This window comes from Hemitrygon akajei, chromosome 19 (genome assembly GCF_048418815.1).
Source record: "Hemitrygon akajei chromosome 19, sHemAka1.3, whole genome shotgun sequence".
Classification (NCBI taxonomy): Eukaryota; Metazoa; Chordata; class Chondrichthyes; order Myliobatiformes; family Dasyatidae; genus Hemitrygon; species Hemitrygon akajei.
Genome location: NC_133142.1, coordinates 5,332,676 through 5,350,996, shown reverse-complemented (window position 1 = coordinate 5,350,996; position 18,321 = coordinate 5,332,676). Strand labels below are relative to the sequence as shown.

General features: G+C 45.7%; 1 protein-coding gene across 3 annotated transcripts in view; it reads left to right on the top strand.

The window, feature by feature from the left end:
* The window catches only part of podxl2 (podocalyxin-like 2), a 59,621-nt gene that overhangs the window by 29,283 nt on the left and 12,017 nt on the right, over positions 1–18,321 (top strand). For all 3 annotated transcript variants that reach the window (XM_073072014.1, XM_073072013.1, XM_073072015.1), the window contains 3 exons: positions 2,978–3,582; positions 11,022–11,096; positions 16,282–16,438. In XM_073072014.1, the coding sequence (XP_072928115.1) occupies positions 2,978–3,582; positions 11,022–11,096; positions 16,282–16,438 (837 nt within the window). The remainder of the gene's footprint in view (positions 1–2,977; positions 3,583–11,021; positions 11,097–16,281; positions 16,439–18,321) is intronic.

Genomic DNA, 18,321 nt, shown 5'->3' with positions numbered 1-18,321 from the left:
AAGAGCTGGCGGGTGAAGGGTGGATGTGGGTGAGAAGGGGATTAAGGCAGGTGATGGACAGGGAAGAGTGGGATACAATGGGTGGGAGTGACAACGGGCTGAAGATGATGGAATCTGTTAGAAGAGGGAGGTGGAACATGGAAGTAAGGAGGGTACTGGTGGGAGGAGTGTGTGAGAGAGACAGAAGGAGATGGGCAGATGGAGAGCTTGGGAGGGGAAAGTAGGTGATGGACGAAAGAGAAAAGGTAAAGAGGAGGAGTAGTTACTGGACGCTGGAGAATTCAGTGTTTATGCCACCACATTGCAGATTACCCATGAGAAACAGTACAGTGCAGTATGGAGCCCTTTGGCCCATGAAGTTGTACAGATCAATGTTTCCCCTGATTTTTTTTTTTAGTACGGCTGTGAGGACCAACCATTCTGAGTAGGAAAATTTTACACCACCTGAAAGCTGCTCCAATGTTTTATAGTCTAAACTTGGCCTTCCTGAGACTAATGGCAAAACAAAGTTGTGGAATTCTGCATGTATGGAAGATTATTTCCGTGCCCTCTGAATCTGTTTCTTCTCTTGTTGAGTTGCTTTTGGAAACTTTTACCATTTAACAATCAACAACAGCCTCTTGGCTATACTCTGATTTATAGTTTTAGTGCGACAGTCTGATAAGCTACTTAAAAGAATAAATCCCAGACAGCGTCTAATCTTTCTCAGAGCCTTGTGTTTGGTACAATAAGTAGATGGTGTAATCAAAGCAAACCGTTGAGCGTTTAAGACTCAGCAGCAAGCACCTGACCTACATTTATACACTGGGACCTTTGTTAAAGCGGTTCAAACCCACAAAGGTAGTTCATTAAAAGCTTTGTGTGGATCGGTCAGGAGGTAATGGATTTTATCTGGAGGATAATTGTGGTTCATTTAAAGACAACAACAAATAGTTCCAGGTGCGGATTTCCCCAGAGCCTCAGAAATGAAAGATAAATCTTTCATTTAGCCTTTAACCTGAAGACATACATTTCTCCAACTTCCGGTAATTTTTTTTCCATCTCCCCCTTCCTTCTTCAGTTCTCCACTCTGGTCTCTTACCTGTTCTCCTCGCTTGCCTATCACTTCCCTTTGGTTCCCCTCCTTGTTCCCTTTCTCCCACTGACCTGTCCTATCAGATTCCTCCTTCTCCAGCCCTTCCCCTTTCCTACCTTTTTAGTTCATCCACCTTCCCCTTCCCTACCCACCTCACTTCACCTCTCACTTTATAGCTTATCCTCCTTCCCCTCCCTCCACCATCTTACTCTGGCATCTCCCCCCCCCCCCCCTTCCTTTCCAGTCCTGATGAAGGGTCTCAGCCCAAAACGTCAGCTCTTTATATTCCCCTCCTGCTGAGTTCCTCTGGCATTTTGTGCATTGCTCTGGATTTGCAGCATCTGCAGAATCTCTTGTGAAGGATAAATGCAGTGGGCACTGCAGAGACAAGAAATCAAAGGCAGAAGTCAAAGGAGATAGAGTTAGGTATTGTTTCTCTTTTTTTTGGGACACTGGGGCAAATATAGCAATAGTACAGCACAGGAATGGATGTGTTCCCTGTGGCAGTGGATCAATTCCATCAGCCTGTCCACTCTGAGACCTCTCCTCTTTACCCAAGTTTCCTGCTCCTTCACTGGCCTGCAGTTTTTAAACGTGGCGCTGAATTAAACAAGATCCCTTCTGCCTGCACATGATCCATATCCCTCCGTTCCCTGCACATTCATGTACCTGTACAACAGTCTCATAAACACCACGATTGTATCTACTTTCACCACTGCCCATGGCAGTATCTTTCAGGCACCCACCACGCTCTCGTAGAGTCACAGAACACTTCGATACAAGTTGAGCGAAGTTAACTCCTCTGGTTCAAGAGCCTGATGGTTGAGGGGTAATAACTGTCCCTGAACCTGGTGGTGTGGTCTTGAGGTTTCTGTACCACCTTCCTGATGGCAGCAGTGAGAGGAGAACATGGTCTGGATGGTGGGGGTCCTTGATGATAGATGCTGCATTCCTGCAACAGTGCTCCATGTAGATGTGCTCAATGATGGGGAGGGAGGTCCTTATCTGTGATGGACTGGTCTGTACCCACTGCTTTTTGTAGGACTTTCCATTCAAGGGCATTGGTGTTTCCATACCAGGCTGTGATGCTCTCCACCATACATCTGTAGAAGTTTGTCAAAGTTTTAGATGTCATGCTGAAGCTTTGCAAACTTCTAAGAAAGTTCTGCTACACTACTGGAGAGAGGAGAGCCTACTGCAGTGCCTGGAGAACGTTGCCCAGGTTTTCTACATTTTGGATGTGGACTTGGATGATAGACAACAATCTGGCAGTCAACGTCAGCAAGACAAAAGAGTTGATTGTGGACTTCAGGAAGGGTAAGATGAAGGAACACATACCAATCCTCATAGAGGGATCAGAAGTAAATAGAGTGAGCAGCTTCAAGGTCCTTGGTGTTAAGATCTCTGAGGATTTAACTTGGTCCCAACATATCAATGTAGTTATAAAGAAGGCAAGACAGCAGCTATACTTTATTAGAGATTTGGCATGTCAACAAATATACTCCAAAACTTCTATAGTTGTACCATGGAGAGCATTCTGACAGGCTGCATCACTGTCTGGTATGGAGGGGCTACAGCACAGGACCAAAAGAAGCTACAGAAGGTTGTAAATCTAGTTAGCTCCATCTTGGGTACCTGCCTACAAAGTACCCAGGACATCTTCAGGGAGCAGTGTCTGAAAAAGGCAGCGTCCATTATTAAGGACCATCAGCACCCAGGGCATGCCCTTTTCTCACTACTACCATCAACAGGAGGTACAGAAGCCTGGAAGCACACACTCAGTGATTCAGGAACAGATTCTTCCCCTCTGCCACCTATTCCTAAATGGACATTGTTGTGTTGTGTCTGGACTATGTGCATGGTCTTTCCACCAGTGATGTGATGTACCTTCTCTCATTTCAGAAAGCACGACTGCTACATCCCTCCTTCCACCAGTGCCATTTTCAGAAGCCGTGGCTGGTGAATTAGATGAACTGAATCCATTTTCTTCCACGCTGGAGTCTTGGTTTTCCCTGGTGACCATGACCTCACCATCAGGCTTTGCCGAAATGTTGGGATTGCCTCCTGCCTCGCCAACCAACACCAGGTTGATGAGACCTGGCTCTACGATGGAGCAGCCCAGCAGCAGAGCAGCAGGGGGATCTGCACTCGGGGGTCAGAGGGAGCCCACGGCCGCCCGCCCGGGTACGCCAGAAGCGCCTGCTGTCACCTTGGGCTTCACGGACACCGTCCTCAAACCCTCCTCTTCCTCGGTCCTGCAGCAACTCCTCCCGGGTGTGGTAGGGATCACTGGATCTGCTAGGACCCTCACCATGGCCAGGGGCTCTGTCTCACCTGCAGGCCCTCCCATTGGGAGTGGGACAGGGGTAGGCTCTGCCACCCCTGATCCGGACCATAGGACTGCCACGGAAGTGGAATCCAAGGCAGAGGAGCCCGGACAGCATCCTGAGGAGGTCCAGGAGCCAGGAGTCCCCATTGGCAGAGGAGGATCTCAGAAGATGACACAGGTAATGGCCAATGTTGCTCATCTGTTGGGCTTGGTGGAATCATAGAGAGGCGCAGCACAGAAAGATCCCACAGCATTACAGATGAATTATTTGGCACATGTACAGCGGTGGCACAGTAGCATGAGACTATAACAGCTCCAGCATTCCAGGTTCAATTCCCGCTGCTGCCTGTAAGGAGTGTGTATGTACTCCCCATGACTGCGTGGGTTTCCTGCAGGTTTGCTCCCTGGTATCAAAGACGTACATGTTAGTAGGGTAATTGGTCACATGGGTGTAATTGGGTGGTGTGGGTTCGTTGAGCTGGAAGAGACTGTGACTGTCCTGTGTTTCTGAATAAAATATACAGTGAAGTGCATCAGCGACCAACCCAGTCCGAGGGTTGAGCTGGGGGCAGCCCACGAGTGCCACCATAGCATGACCCCAACTTATTAACCTTAGCCACACAATTTGGAACGTGGAAGGAAGAGGGAGCTCAGGAGAAAACCCATGCACTGGTTTAGTCCCACCCCTCTTGAATCTGCTTCCTCCATTGTTCAGTGAGGCAATTTGAAGGCCAGAGGTAACTGAGGCCCAGACTGACCATTCAGAGTTCCGAGTTCAGATCCTGCCATGGCCATTGTAATATTTAATTCAGTTGATAGGTGACCATGATTGTTCTTGGCAAATTTTTCTACAGAAGTGAGTTGCCTTTTCCTCCTCCTGGGCAGTGTCTTTACAAGGTGGGTGACCCCAGCCATTATCAATACTCTTCACAAATTCTCTTCAGTTCATTGATAACACAAGAGAGACTGCAGGGGCTGGAAATCTAGAACAACACACACAAAATGCTGGAAGTCAGGCAGCATCCATAGAGAGGAATAAACAGTCGACATTTCGGGCAGAGACCTTTCATCAGGTCTGGAAAGGAAGGGGGCAGAATCCAGAATAAGGAGGTGGGATGAGGGGGAGGAGTAGGGGCCAGCAAGTGGTAAGTAAATTGGCAAATTAGTTTGTTATTGTTCCACGTTCGAAGGTACAGTGAAATAATTTGTTTTGCACGCTGTCCATACAGATAATTTCATCACAACTGTGTGTCAAGGTTGTTCAAGGGGAAACAATAGCAGAATGTGGAATAAAATCACTCTTTGTCTCAGTTCTAAAGGGACATTCCTTTAATTTGCGGCTGATCCCTCAGATCATAGACTCACCTGCTGATAGAAACCTTGTCCACTCTCTCCAAGCCGATCGGTAACCATGGGTTTCAATGAGATTCCCCCACCCCCATCGTTCCGAATTTCTGAGGTAGTTGGCCACCAACCAGGCACGCTCTCTTCTCGCTGCTGCCAGCAGGGAGGAGGTCCAGGAGCCTTAAATCCCACACCGCCAGGTTCAGGAACAGTTATTACCCCTCAACCATCAGGACTCTGATCGTGTGGATGGATAGCTTCACTCACTACAACTCTGACCTTACTCCACAACTTAAAGACTCACTTTCAAAGAATCCACAACTCCTGTTCTGAGTATTATTTCTTTAATTTTGCACATTTTTTTTGTTTACATATAGTTCTTTGTAAATTCAAGTTTATTGTAATTTAACTATATACTGTACAGTTAACTATATGTATACAGTTAAATGAGACGTTTTTCTGAACCAGGGTGTAAAGCACGGTAGTACACATAACACACAATAACTTAGGAAAGTAATAACTAAATTATGAATTAATTATGCATAGGTAAAGTGCATAAATTAAATATTGTAGGGTGCAATACAAATTATCTGGTGACACTTTGAATGCGATGTGGCAGGGAGTTCAGAAATCTAATGGCCTGAGGGAAGAAACTGTTTCTCATCCTGACCGTGCTTGTTTTTATTCATCAGAGTCTCCTGCCTGATGGTAGAAAGTCAAAGAGGAGGCTGGATGGATGGGTGGGATCCTTAGTGTGCTTCATTATCTGTAAAAAAAACTATTGTTGAAAATAAAAAGTAGTATATTGTGACATTTACGTACTTTGATAATAAATTTATTTTGGCTTTGACCTAGGAGGAAGTGAGGTACAGAGGGTGGTTATATAGGGGCTGGGGAGAAGCACTGTGTGATGTGGGGTTCTGCAGAATGTATAACTTAGCATCCTTTCAAAAGGCCAAAACAAACTCGATGGGCCTTTCGGCACGGCACCCTCGCCCACTCACACCCTGTACTGGTCTGTCTTCTGTCAGTAACAAGTGACAAATGTATATGTGCCCAATGTCAGCCTGTCAATTTAAACCAGCACAAAATCCAGTAATAGATCTGACACTGGTAACCATGGTAATGACCTCAGCCTACAACTACTGTAGAGGAAGCACAGCAGCAGGTGGTCCATGCAAAGAGGCTTCCATCAAATGGTGGTTTAAAAAAAACAACCAGCGCGTAATTAAATAAAGGAACAGACGCTCACATCTTCATTGCCAAAGTCAATCTAAATGCTGACTGCTTGCCACAGTCGAAGGGGCACAAAACAGAGCGCTGGCTGTTCTTAAATGCGTTGCTCCCAGCTGGTTTCGCACAACAGCTGACTTTGGTTACTGTGACCAAGGAAACCCACCTCCCCACCAACACCACTGAACGGCACACAGACTGCTCTGGCCCAGTAACACGGAGGTTCAACAGTCGCCAGGGTTCATCGTGAATGCATCGGGTAGATCATAAACACGAGATTCTGCAGATACTGACTGAATCCTGGAGAAACTCTGTAGGTCAGGTTGGAGAAGCAGCTCCTCATACTCCATCTGGGTAGCCCCCAATCTGATCGCATGAACGTTGATTTCTCTAACCAGGTAATTTCACTCCCCCACTTCTCTTTTTTACAACTCCCCATTCTGGCTCCTCTCTCACCCTTTCCCTTCTCCTCGCCTGCCTATCACCTCTCTCTGGTGCCCCTCTTCCTTCATTGGTTCACTCTTCTCTCCTATCAGATTACTTCTTCAGCATTTCACCTTTTCCATCGATCACCTCACAGGTTCTCATTTCATTCCCTCTCCTTCACCAACCCACCTTCCCCCTCACCTTGTCTGACCTATCACTGACCAGCTTGTACTCCTCCTCCTCTCCCTACCTCATTCTGGTGTTACAAGAATCACCCTTTGTACTAATGATCAGTGAGGCACAGAGAATCTGTACTTATCGACAAGTAACTTTTATTATCTCAACTAAAAAGCACGTGGGTTCACAAACTAACTACTTGTGCGTACACCTGGAATCGCTGACCCTCCGTGAACAGTCAATGAAGAGAAAAGATATTAGCCAGAAAGAAATTTATGCTGGCCAGGCGTTCCTCGTGGTCCCGATCTCCATGTTTCCTTATTGGTGATGGTTGGTCTCCGGTTGCTGGAGAGATTTCGCCTCTACGTATTTGGAGCTCCTGACTCTTCTTGTGTTCTTCCATCAGTTGAACTGGTGAATCTCCATCCCATTGGCTCAAGGTCACCTGCCCTACCTGGGTCACCTTCTTGCTGGTCCTTGTCTAGAACTACAACCAACATTGTTTCATGGTTCTGCCCATCCCAGCCTTGTGTATTGGTGTCTTTTAACTCTGACTGGTCCAAACCAGTTAAATAAGGCGACCCAGACAGAGTCTAACGAGATTACAGATTGCTTCTTTGCTGGGTCTGGTATTTTACATAATCAGTAGCTACTCATTTGAGAATGGTCTTAGATTTAGCAGGTCATTAAATAATGGTACTTAATGAACACTTTGCTTCAGTATTCACTACGGAAAAGGATCTTGGTTATTGTAGGGATGATTTACAGTGGACTGAAAAGCTTGAGCCTATAGACATTAAGAAAGAGGATGTGCTGGAGCTTTAGGAAAGCATTAAGTTGGATAAGTCACCAGGACCAGGTGAGATGTACCTCAGGCTACTGTGGGAGGTGAGGGAGGAGATTGCTGAGCCTCTGGTGATCATCTTTGCATCACCAATGGGGACAGGAGAGGTTCCAGAGGGCTGGAGCGTTGCGGATGTTGTTCCCTTATTCAAGAAAGGGAGTAGAGATAGCCCAGGAAATTATACACCAGTGAGTCCTACGTCAATGATTGGTAAGTTGATAGAAAAGATCCTGAGAGGCAGGATTTATGAACATTTGGAGAGGCATATGATTAGGAATAGTCAGCATGGCTTTGTCAAGGGCAGGTCATGTTTTATGAGCCTGATTGAATTTTTTGAGGATGTGACTACACACATTGATGAAGGAAGAGCAGTAGATGTAGTGTATATGGATTTCAGCATGGCATTTGATAAGGTACCCCATGCAAGGCTTATTGAGAAAGTAAGGAGGCATGGAATCCAAGGAGACCTTGCTTTGTGGATCCAGAATTGGCTTGCCCACAGAAGACAAAGAGTGGTTGTAGACGGGTCATATTCTGCATGGAGGTTGGTCACCGGTGGTATGTCTTAGGGATCTGTTCTGGGACCCCTTCTCTTCATGATTTTTATAAATGACCTGTATGAGGAAGTGGAAGGATGGGTTAGTAAATTTGCTGATGACACAAGGATTGGGGGTGTTTTGGATAGTGTGGAGGGCTGTCAGAGGTTACAGTGGGGCATTGATAGGATGCAAAACTGGGCTGAGAAGTGGCAGATGGAGTTCAACCCAGATGAGTGTGAGGTGGTTCATTTTAATAGGTCAAATATGATGGCAAAATATAGTATTAATGGTAAGACTGTTGACAGTTTGGAGAATCAGAGGGATCTTGAGGTCCAAGTCCATAGGACACTCAAAGCTCTGCGCAGCTTGACTCTGTGCTTAAGAAGGCGTATGGTGTATTGGCCTTCATCAATCATGGGATTGAGTTCAAGAGCTGAGAGGTAATGTTGCAGCTATATAGGACCCTGGTCAGACCCCACTTGGAGTACTGTGCTCAGTTCTGGTCACCTCACTACAGGAAGGATGTGGAAACTATAGAAAGGGTGCAGAGGAGATTTACAAGGATGTTGCCTGGATTGGGGGGCATGCCTTATGAGAATAGGTTGAGTGAACTTGGCCTTTTCTCCTCGGAGCGACGGAGGATGAGAGGTGACCTGGTAGAGGTGTATAAGATGATGAGAGGCATTTATTGTATGGATAGGCAGAGGCTTTTCCCCAGGGCTGAAATGGCTAGCACGAGAGGGTACAGTTTTAAGGTGCTTGGAAGTAGGTACAGAGGAAATGTCGGGGTTAAGTTTTTTGCGCAGAGAGTGGTGAGTGCCTGGAACGGGTTGCCAGTGATGGAGGTGGAGGCGGATACGATAGGGTCTTTTAGAGATGTCTGAATCGGTACGTGGAGTTTAGAAAAGTAGAGGGCTTTGGGTAACCCTAGGTAATTTCTAAAGTAAGTACATGTTCTGCACAGCATTGTGAGCTGAAGGGCCTGTATTGTGCCTTAGGTTTTCTATGTTTCTATTACCTGAAATTCCTTGTTCACATTCAGTTGCTCTAAGCAAGAATCAGTTCAGAGTCCACAAAATGGGGAGAAACAAAGACAATTGACTTGTCAGGTTCCCCTGTCCTTGATTCTTCAAATCCACTAATTGTAGACTGTAGTTTCTTCTGGCCAACACTGGCTTCTGCCCCCTTCCATTCCAGTCCCGATGAAGCGTTTTGGCCTGAAACATCGACTGATTTGCCCCCTCCATAGATGCTGCCTGACCTGCTGTGTTCCTCCAGCATTGTGTGTGTGATGCTCTCAATGCAGTCATTTGATCAATAATTGTTAATTATAATTAATATAATTAATCTAGAATATAAAAGCAAGAATGTAATGCTGAGGCCTAATAAGGTGCTGATGAAGCCTCACTTGGAGTATCATGAGCAGTTTCAGAAAGGATGTGCTGACATGGGAGAAGGTTCACGAAAATGACTTTGGATGTGAAAGCCTTATCATATGAGGGGCATTTGATGGCTCTGGGCTTGTACTCACTGGAATTCAGAAGAATCGGGGGGATTTCATTGAACCCTATTGAATATTGAAAGGCCTCGATAGAGAGGGTGTGGAGTGGTTAATCTGTGGAATTTGTTGCCACAGTTGGCTGTGGAGGCCAAGTCATCAGGTGTACTTAAAGCGGAGGTTGATAGATTCTTGATTAGTCAGGGCACGAAGGGGTACAAGAAGAAAGCAGGAGATTGGGGTTGAGAAGAAAAATGGATCAGCCATGATGAAATGGTGGAGCAGACTCAATGGGCTGAATGGCCCAATTCTGTTCCTATACCTTACGTTGCTCATAATGAGTTCTGCAAGTCATAGAGTCATAGGAAAGTACAGCACAGGAACAGGCCCTTTGGCCCATCTAGTCCATGCCAAACCATTTAAACTGTTCACTCGAAGCTGTTAGTTGTTTTACCCTGCTCTCCCTCACTACATCGTGTTATGAATTGATCTGTATGAAAGACAAGCTTTTCACTGTACCTCGGTCCATGAGACAGTAGGGGCGGCCCAGTAGCATAGTGGTTAGCACAACGCTTTACAGTACAGGCAACCTGGGTTCAATTCCCGCCACTGCCCGTAAGGAGTTTGTGTTCTCCAGTTTCCTTCCACGGTCCAAAGTTACTAAGTTAACTGGTCATTGTAAATTGTCCTCTAATTAGCTAGAGTTAAATCAGGGGTTGCTGGGTGGCATGACTTGAAAGGCTGGAAGGGCCTATTTCACGCTATAAATTTTTAAAAATATTGTATTCCTCTCTGCTTTTACTCCTTCCTCTGGCAGTGTGATGTATATATCTGATCTCTGTGTGAGGAAGCTGCCCCTTAGGTCCCTTTTAAACTTTTCCCCTCTCACATTAACCCTCTGTGCTCTCTGGTTCTTGATTTCCCAGTCCTAGGAAAAAGACTGTGTATTAACCTTATCTATGCCCCTATGTAATGAGGGCATTCACTTTGGTGCAGAGAGAAAATGTACCTGTCAAATCGTTTCGAAGATTTCTTAAACCTCTAGTGACACAGGAGATTCTACAAATGCTGGAAACCCAGAGTAACACACACAAAATGCTGGAGGAATTCAAAAGGTCAGGCAGCATCGATGGAAATGAATGAACAATTGATGTTTCAGGCCTATTAGATTCCTCCTTCTGCAGCCCTATACATTTCCCACCTATCATCTCGCAGCTTCTTCATCCCTCTGCCCCTAACCACCTGGCTTCACCTATCACCTTCTAGCTTGTCCTCCCTCCCACCTTCTTATTCCAGCTTCTTCCCCCTTCCCTTCCCTTCCAATACCCAGGAAGAGTCTTGGCCTGAAACTTCGACTGTTCATTCATTTCCATAGATGCTGCCTGACCTGCTGAGATCCTGCAATATTTTGTGTGTGTTGCTAAAAATTTTCAGTTATGTCTTGACCCCTCTGACGTCCAGACAGGTTTATCAAGAGCGGGCCATCTCACAGATTCAGCTTGTTCAGGGTAATTTGCTGTACCTTGTTCACCTCTCTCTTCTCTTGAGTTTATTAGGTTGTCTGCAGAGACTGGAACAAGCTGGCTGGCAAGAGTTACGTGATCTTGAATATGACGGAAAACAGTGAATGTGTGAGTATAAAAACACAACCTCATCTTCACTCCCTTCGATCCTCAGTAGTGAAGTAATGTAACTGCAGATGATGGAAATCCGAAATAAAAACCGAGACTGCTGGGAACAGACACAAGAGGTTCTGCAGATGCTGGGCTTCCTGAGCAACACACACGCGATGCTGGAGGAACTCAGCAATTCAGGCAGCATCTACGGAGGGAAGTGAACAGTTGACGTTTCGGGCCGAGGTCCTCGGGGGCTCTGAGACTTTGTTGAGTTCTTCCATCGTTTTGTGTGTGTTTTTATCACCCGGCAGGTCAGGCAGCATCTGTAGGGGGAGAAACAGTTAGCATTTCGGGTCCAGGACCTGGAGCCAGCAACGAAACTGGCCCTTCAGCCCAGCTTCTCCATGTCAATCAGGATGTGTACCTAAGCTAGTTCCACTTGCCCATGTTTGGCCCACCCCTCCTTTCCGTGCACCTATCCAAATGATCTTAAATACAGTAAAACCCCGTTATAACACAACCATTTGGGTCCATAAAATGTCATCGCGAAAAAGCAGCACTATATCAGGGTTCAAGAAAATCAGCGTTCAAACTGACCCAGTGTTGACCTAACTTCCTAAAACACCCCTATTTGAGTTTGACTTTTAGTCTTGATCACGTCAAGTGCATGAAGCTCATCTTTCACAGAAAAGATTTTCTTTTTCTAACAGTTTGTTCCATTTTGAGCAAAAAAAAGGTCCAATGACTCTCACAAAATGCTGGTGGTACGCAGAAGGTGAATCACAGAGCTGTTCAGGGGAGACCCACTGGGTGATGAAGATGATACACTTTCACACTTCCTGGTCACCCCAGAACAGGAAGGATGTAGAGGTTCTGGAGAGGGTACAGAAGTTGTTCAGGATGATGCCTGGATTAAAGGCTAGGAGCTAGAAGGAGAGGTTGAACAAAATTGTAAACAAAATACTGGCGGAGCTCAGTAAGTCAGGCAGCGTCTGTGGTGGGGAATAAACAGTTGATGTTTCGGGCCAAGACCCTTCATCAGCCTGACACTGCCTGACTTTTTCCCTAGGTGGCAATGGCCAGAGGGCATTAGTTTAAGGTGAGTGGAGGAAGTATAGGGGGCAGATACATTAGGGACATTTAAGAAATTCTTTGATAGGCATAGGGCTTTGCGGAAGGGAAGGGCTAGATTGATCAGAGTCAGGCGTATGTTGTGAAATTTATTGTTTTTTGTGGCAGCAGTACAATGCAATACACAATTTAAAAAACTATAGCTTACAATAAGAAATATATATAAAAAATTGTGAATAGTGTAAAAAGAGAGCAAAAGAAAGTTCATGGGTTCAATATCCATCCAGATATCTGATGGCAGAGGGGAAGAAGCTGTTCCTAAATCATTGAGGGTGTGTCTTCAGGCTTTTGAATGACCTCTTGATGGTAGCAATGAGAACAGGGCCTGTCCTGGGTGATGGGGGTCCTTAATGATGGATGCTGCCTTTTTGAGATATTGACTTTTGAAGATGTTCTGGATACTATGGAGGCTAGTGCCCATGATAGAGCTGAGTAAGTTAACAACTTTCTCTGCCCTTTTACCCTCTTGTGCAGTGGCCCCTTCATACCAGATCATGATGCAGCCAGTTAGAATGCTCCCCACAGTACAGCTGCAGAAATTTGCGAGAGTCTTTTGTCTCCTCAAGCTCCAAATGAAATATAGCCACTATTGTGGCTGTAGCTATCGCTGTCTTGGAGTAGGTTAATAGTCGGTACAACAATGTGGGCTGAAGGGCCTGTACCATGCTTTATTGTGCAGGGAATGGAGAAATCTGTAGGCAGAAGTGGTTTGGTTTAATTTGGCGTTTTGTGGAAGTGGAGGAAGGATTTTGCATACATGAGTGTTTTGGAACTTGGTTGGAATGGGCTGCAGTCCTTTGTACACCCACAACTGGCATTGGTTACCATTGGGCGCCATCAACAGGGCATTGCTGGTATTGCAATGTGAAGACACAAATCAGATTCAGGTTTATCGTCACTGAAATTTGTTGTTCCATGGCAGGCATAACAATTTACAATAAAAATAAATACTACAAAAGAGGAATAGTGAGGAATATTTTTATTGTAATTTGAATCGTGGGTCATGGACCAATCAGAAATCTGATGGCCGAGGGCACGAAGCTGCTCCAGAACTGTTAAGTGTGGGTTCCAGGCTCCTGTACCCCTTCCCCAATGGTAGCAGTGGGAAGAGGGCATGTCCCAGATGGCAAGGATCCTTAGTGATAGATACTGCCTTCTTGGGGCATTAGCTCTTGAAGATGTCCTTGATGGCGGGGAGGCTTGTGTCTGAGGTGGAGCTGGCTGAGTCTACGACACTCTGCAGCTCTTGTCAGTCCTGTGCGGTGGCCCCTTCATTCCTGATCATGATGCAACCAGTCGGAATGTTCTCCATGGTACATCTGTAGAAATTTGCTAGAGTGGAGGCATACCAAAATCTCCTCAAACTCCTGATGAAGTATATCCACTGGTGAAGCTTCTTCATGATTGCATCAATGTGTTGGGTGCAGGATAGATTCCCCCGAGATGCTGACGTCCAGGAACTAGAAGCTGCTCACCCTTTCCACCGCTGACCCCTCGATGAGGACTGCTGTGTGCTCTTGCAGTTGCAAATCGCACAGAACCACGGGCATATCACAGAAGAACGAGGCCTTGCAGCCATCAAATCACATGCAGTAGCAAACACTGCCTCAGACTTTGCCTTCAATTCCTTGTCAGTGAGTTCCACACCCTAACTAGTCACAGCAGTTCATCATGAATTTTTTGGTTCTCACTCCCAACTGAAGTCCTGTCTTTCTTGGAGACACAAGAGACTGCAGAAGCTGGAATCAAGTTCAAAGTAAATTTACTAACAAAGTACATACAGTATATGTCACCACATACAACCCAGAGATTCATTTTCTCACAGGCATTCACAGCAAAACAAAGAAATACAATGGAATCAGTGAAAAAATACAGACAAGCACAGACTGATAAACAACCAATGTGCAAAAGAAGACAAATTGCAATAGCAAAAAAGATAATAATGCTAGTGTTACATACCCGTAACTGGGTGTCTGACCAGCAGAGAAAGAAGAATCCGTTGGAGTCTGGTGGTACCAAACTAAAGGTGTTTATTAGTAAACTACACAATACAATATCAAAAATGCAAATATACATATAAAACAAGTTAGCAGTAATAAACCTAAAAGTGTAGGATTAATAATAAACAAGCTCTATTGATGTCTAGGGGTAAATGAATTGTCATAGGAAAGTATAGAGTTCAGTTCATAAATGCTGAGGTGGTTATGGTTGTTGTGTTGAAATCGTTGGAGAGAGAGAGAGCGAGCGAGATGTAACAGCAACAGCTGCGGCAGGCAAACCTTTTGTGGCTTTCTTAATTCGTCATATCGTAGTGGCCATTCAGTTATGACCCCTCTGTTCTTCAGCTAGACCGTTCTTCTGTGGGGGACTCGTCACTCTGGCATGAGTGGACACACACACAAGTCCCCACCAGCCCTGCTGTAACACTGTGAGTTTTACTGACCGATCTCCTGGTTCGGTCTCTGAAGCCCCCACCTTTCTGTGGGTTCCCAACACTCAGTCAGTGTCCACTGGTGTGTCTGGAGGGTGTCTCTCCAGACCTGTCTTTTATCCCCACTCATGGGGTCTCAGCTATCCATCAACTCTGAATGACCGTGTCCATCAAATCAGGCCACTCCTGCTATCTCCTGAGGAATGTTAACGAGCAAAGCAAAGTCCTTGTAGTGGAAGGTAAATAATCCAGGAAGAGACAAAATACAGTAAATCAACAGTCTCTCTCCCCCTCTTATCTGTAGCAGATGTTCTTGCCTGGGTTTTATCTCTCTCTCATGAGCAGCATAACAACAGCAATAGTTCATGGTTCTCAGGAGGGGGGGAAATGGTTAACTCTGCACCCCATTGTCCATCAGGTCTGTCCATCACTCATAACAGTGGTAATAATACATGATACTGAGAACTGGAGTTGTAGAGTTCTTGAAAGTGAGTCCATAGGTTGTGGAATTGGTTGCCACCTTCTGGGCAGTGTCTTTACAAGAGGGGTGACCTCAGCCATTATCAATACTCTTCAGAGATTGTCTGCCTAGCGTCAGTGGTCACATAACCAGGACTTGTGTACGCACCAGCTACTCATACGACCATCCACCACCTGCGCCCATGGCTTCACTTGACCCTGGGGGGGGGAGGGAACAGGGGGCTAAGCAGGTGCTGCACCTTGCCCAAGGGTGACCTACAGGCTAGTGGAGGGAAGGAGCACCTTACACCTCCTTTGGTAGAGACGCAGATCCAACCTGCCATCTACCGCTCACTGTGTTTAAAATAAACCTTCCTCTGACATTCCTCCTACACTTTCCTCCAATCATTTTAAAATTATGCCCCCTTGATCTAGCTTTTTTCTCTCTGGGAAAATGGTGTTGGCTGTCGACCCTATCAACGCTTCTTACATCTTTGGAGCATTTGATGGCTTTGGGCCTGTATTTGCTGGAGTTTAGAAGAATGAGGAGGGATCTAATTGAAGCCTATCAAGTACTGAAAGGCCTCGATAGAGTGGATGTGGAGAGGATGTTTCCTATAGTGGGGAGTCCAGGACCAAAGGGCACGACCTCAGAATAGAAGGATGTCCATTTAGAACAGAGATGAGAAGGAATTTCTTCAGCCAGAGGGTGGTGAATCTGTGGAGTTCTTTGCCACAGATGGCTGTGACGCCAAGTTATTGGGTAGATTTAAAGCAGCACTGGATAGGTTCTTAGTTGGTTAGGGTGTCAAAGGTTATGGGGGAGGTGAAAGAGAATAGGGCTGAGAGGGATAATAAGTCAGCCATAATGAATAGCTGAACAGATTCAATGGGCTGAATGGCCTAATTCTGCTTCTATGTCATATGGCCTTGTGTTCCTCTATCAAGTCGCCTGTCATCAAAAGGAGAAAGCCCTAGTTCACTCATTGATGATGGGTGTTGTGTTCTTGAGTTGCACCTGCTGTAGATACAGCAGACAGAACTGGCTGAATGGCCTCTTTATGTCACTGTTTATAATTTTATCAAGGCAATATTGTTCCCCTTTTGAGACAAGCAATGCTTTGTGTTTTTTTCACTCTCTAAACATTGTTTGTAAAAAAAACAATGTGTTTTGTCCAGGAAGTTTTTCGATCCCACAATGGACTGGAGTTGCTGAAGATTGTGGCGGAATCGTTCTCAAGAAAACTGAGTACTCCCACATCCTCTTGGCTGCTATCCCTGAGCAAACCCAGTGAACATGACAAACATCTCCTGATGATGCTGGCCAGCGATAGAGGTGATTGTCCTCGTTACATCGTTGATCGTTGGATCCCCATTAGTTTTAGAATTGTTAAGTCGGTTTATTAATGTCACGTGTACAGAGGAACAGTGAAAAACCTAGTTTTGCAGGCTGTCTGTGCAGATCACTTCAAAACACAAGTACATTGAGGTGGTGGCTGTCTGTCATATGCGAAGATGACAGGAGACCTGTGCCGGGGAGTTTTTAAAGTGGAAAAGCCATTACACTGGGGCAGCTCCACCCTCTCAACCACAGAAGTCCGGGTGTAGAGGTATGAGCAAGCGTCACAAACTGAGGTCTTCCTTGGTTGCAGTGGAATGACCACAGCATTGCCTGTGCCTCATCGTGCCCTTTGCTCTCCAGGGAAGTCATGTGGTACCTGCCACTGAAACCGAAAAGTTTCTGGAAAAAACACGGAGGCAACTGCGCCAGAATTATTGGGAAATTCACTGAACGTTTTCATTAGGTAATTATGTAAATGAGTTACATCTCTACCAAGGGAGGTGTGAGGCACTCCTGCCCTCCTCTAGCCTGCTGGTCACTATTGAGCAAGGTGTAGCACCTGCTTAGCATGCTCCCCCTCTCACCTGGTTAGGGTCACGTGAAGCCACGGGAGCAGGTGGTGGATGGTCGTATGAGCAGCAGGTGCATATCACAAGTCATAGTTATGTGACCACTGACACCAGATAGACAATCTCTGAAGAGTATTGATAATGGCTGGTGTCACCTGTCTTGTAAAGACACTGCCCAGAAGAAGGCAATGGCAAACCACTTCTGTAAAAAAAAAAATTGCCAAGAACTATCATGGTCACAGACCGTAGTCTCTCACATCATACAACATGGCACATAATGATAATGAATTATATAATAATACAAACAAGAATAAGAAGGTTAAACTACAAAAAGAATAATAATTCTATAGCACAATCGAACAGTTTAACAGAGGAAAGATGACCAGAAACTGTAGTGGGATATACATGCTACCACAGACTGGTGAGACCAAATGGTCTCATTGCCCGAACTCACCAACAGGCATTGACACCTGGCCTGGCTGGCAGTGCGGGGAGCCCGACCCACTAGATCTTTCTCATACAGCAGTGCAGACACGATGTTTACTCAACTCCTGGCTTGCCAACATCTAAGGTTGTTACCTAAGAAGAAAAAGAATTTCAGGATGTATATTGTCGACATTTCTCTGACATTAAATGCACCTATTGAAACATCTAGGAAAGGTTACACTGGTGCTTGTCGAGGGTTGTCCCATGCAGCTGTGTAATAGAGGACCCTGTTTTGTGCTACCTGTCGGTGTAACTGTGTAAAATCTATGTGATTCTGCACATTGTTGTTACTTGGCATGCCCTCTTCTCACTACTACTATCAGGCAGTTAGCACAGAAGCTTCAGATCCCACTCCACCAGGTTCAGGAACAGTTATTTCCATAGCAACATAGAAAACCTACAGCACAATACAGGCCCTTCGACCCACAAAGCTGTACCGACCATGTCTCTACCTTAGAAATTACCTAGTGTTACCCATTGCCCTCTATTTTTCTAAGCTCCATGTACCTATCCAGGAGTCTCTTAAAAGACCCTATCGTATCCGCCTCCACCACTGTCGCTGGCCCCCCATTCCATGCACTCACCACTCTCTGTTTAAAAAAAACTTGCCCCTGACATCTCCTCTTTACCTGCTTCCAAGCACCTTAAAACTGTGCCCCCTCGTGCTAGCCATTTCAGCCCTGGGAAAAAGCCTCTGACTATCCATACGATCAATGCCTCTCATCATCTTATACACCTCTATCAGGTCACCTCTCATCCTCCGTCGCTCCGAGGAGAAAAGGCCAAGTTCACTCAACCTATTCTCATAAGGCATGCTCCCCA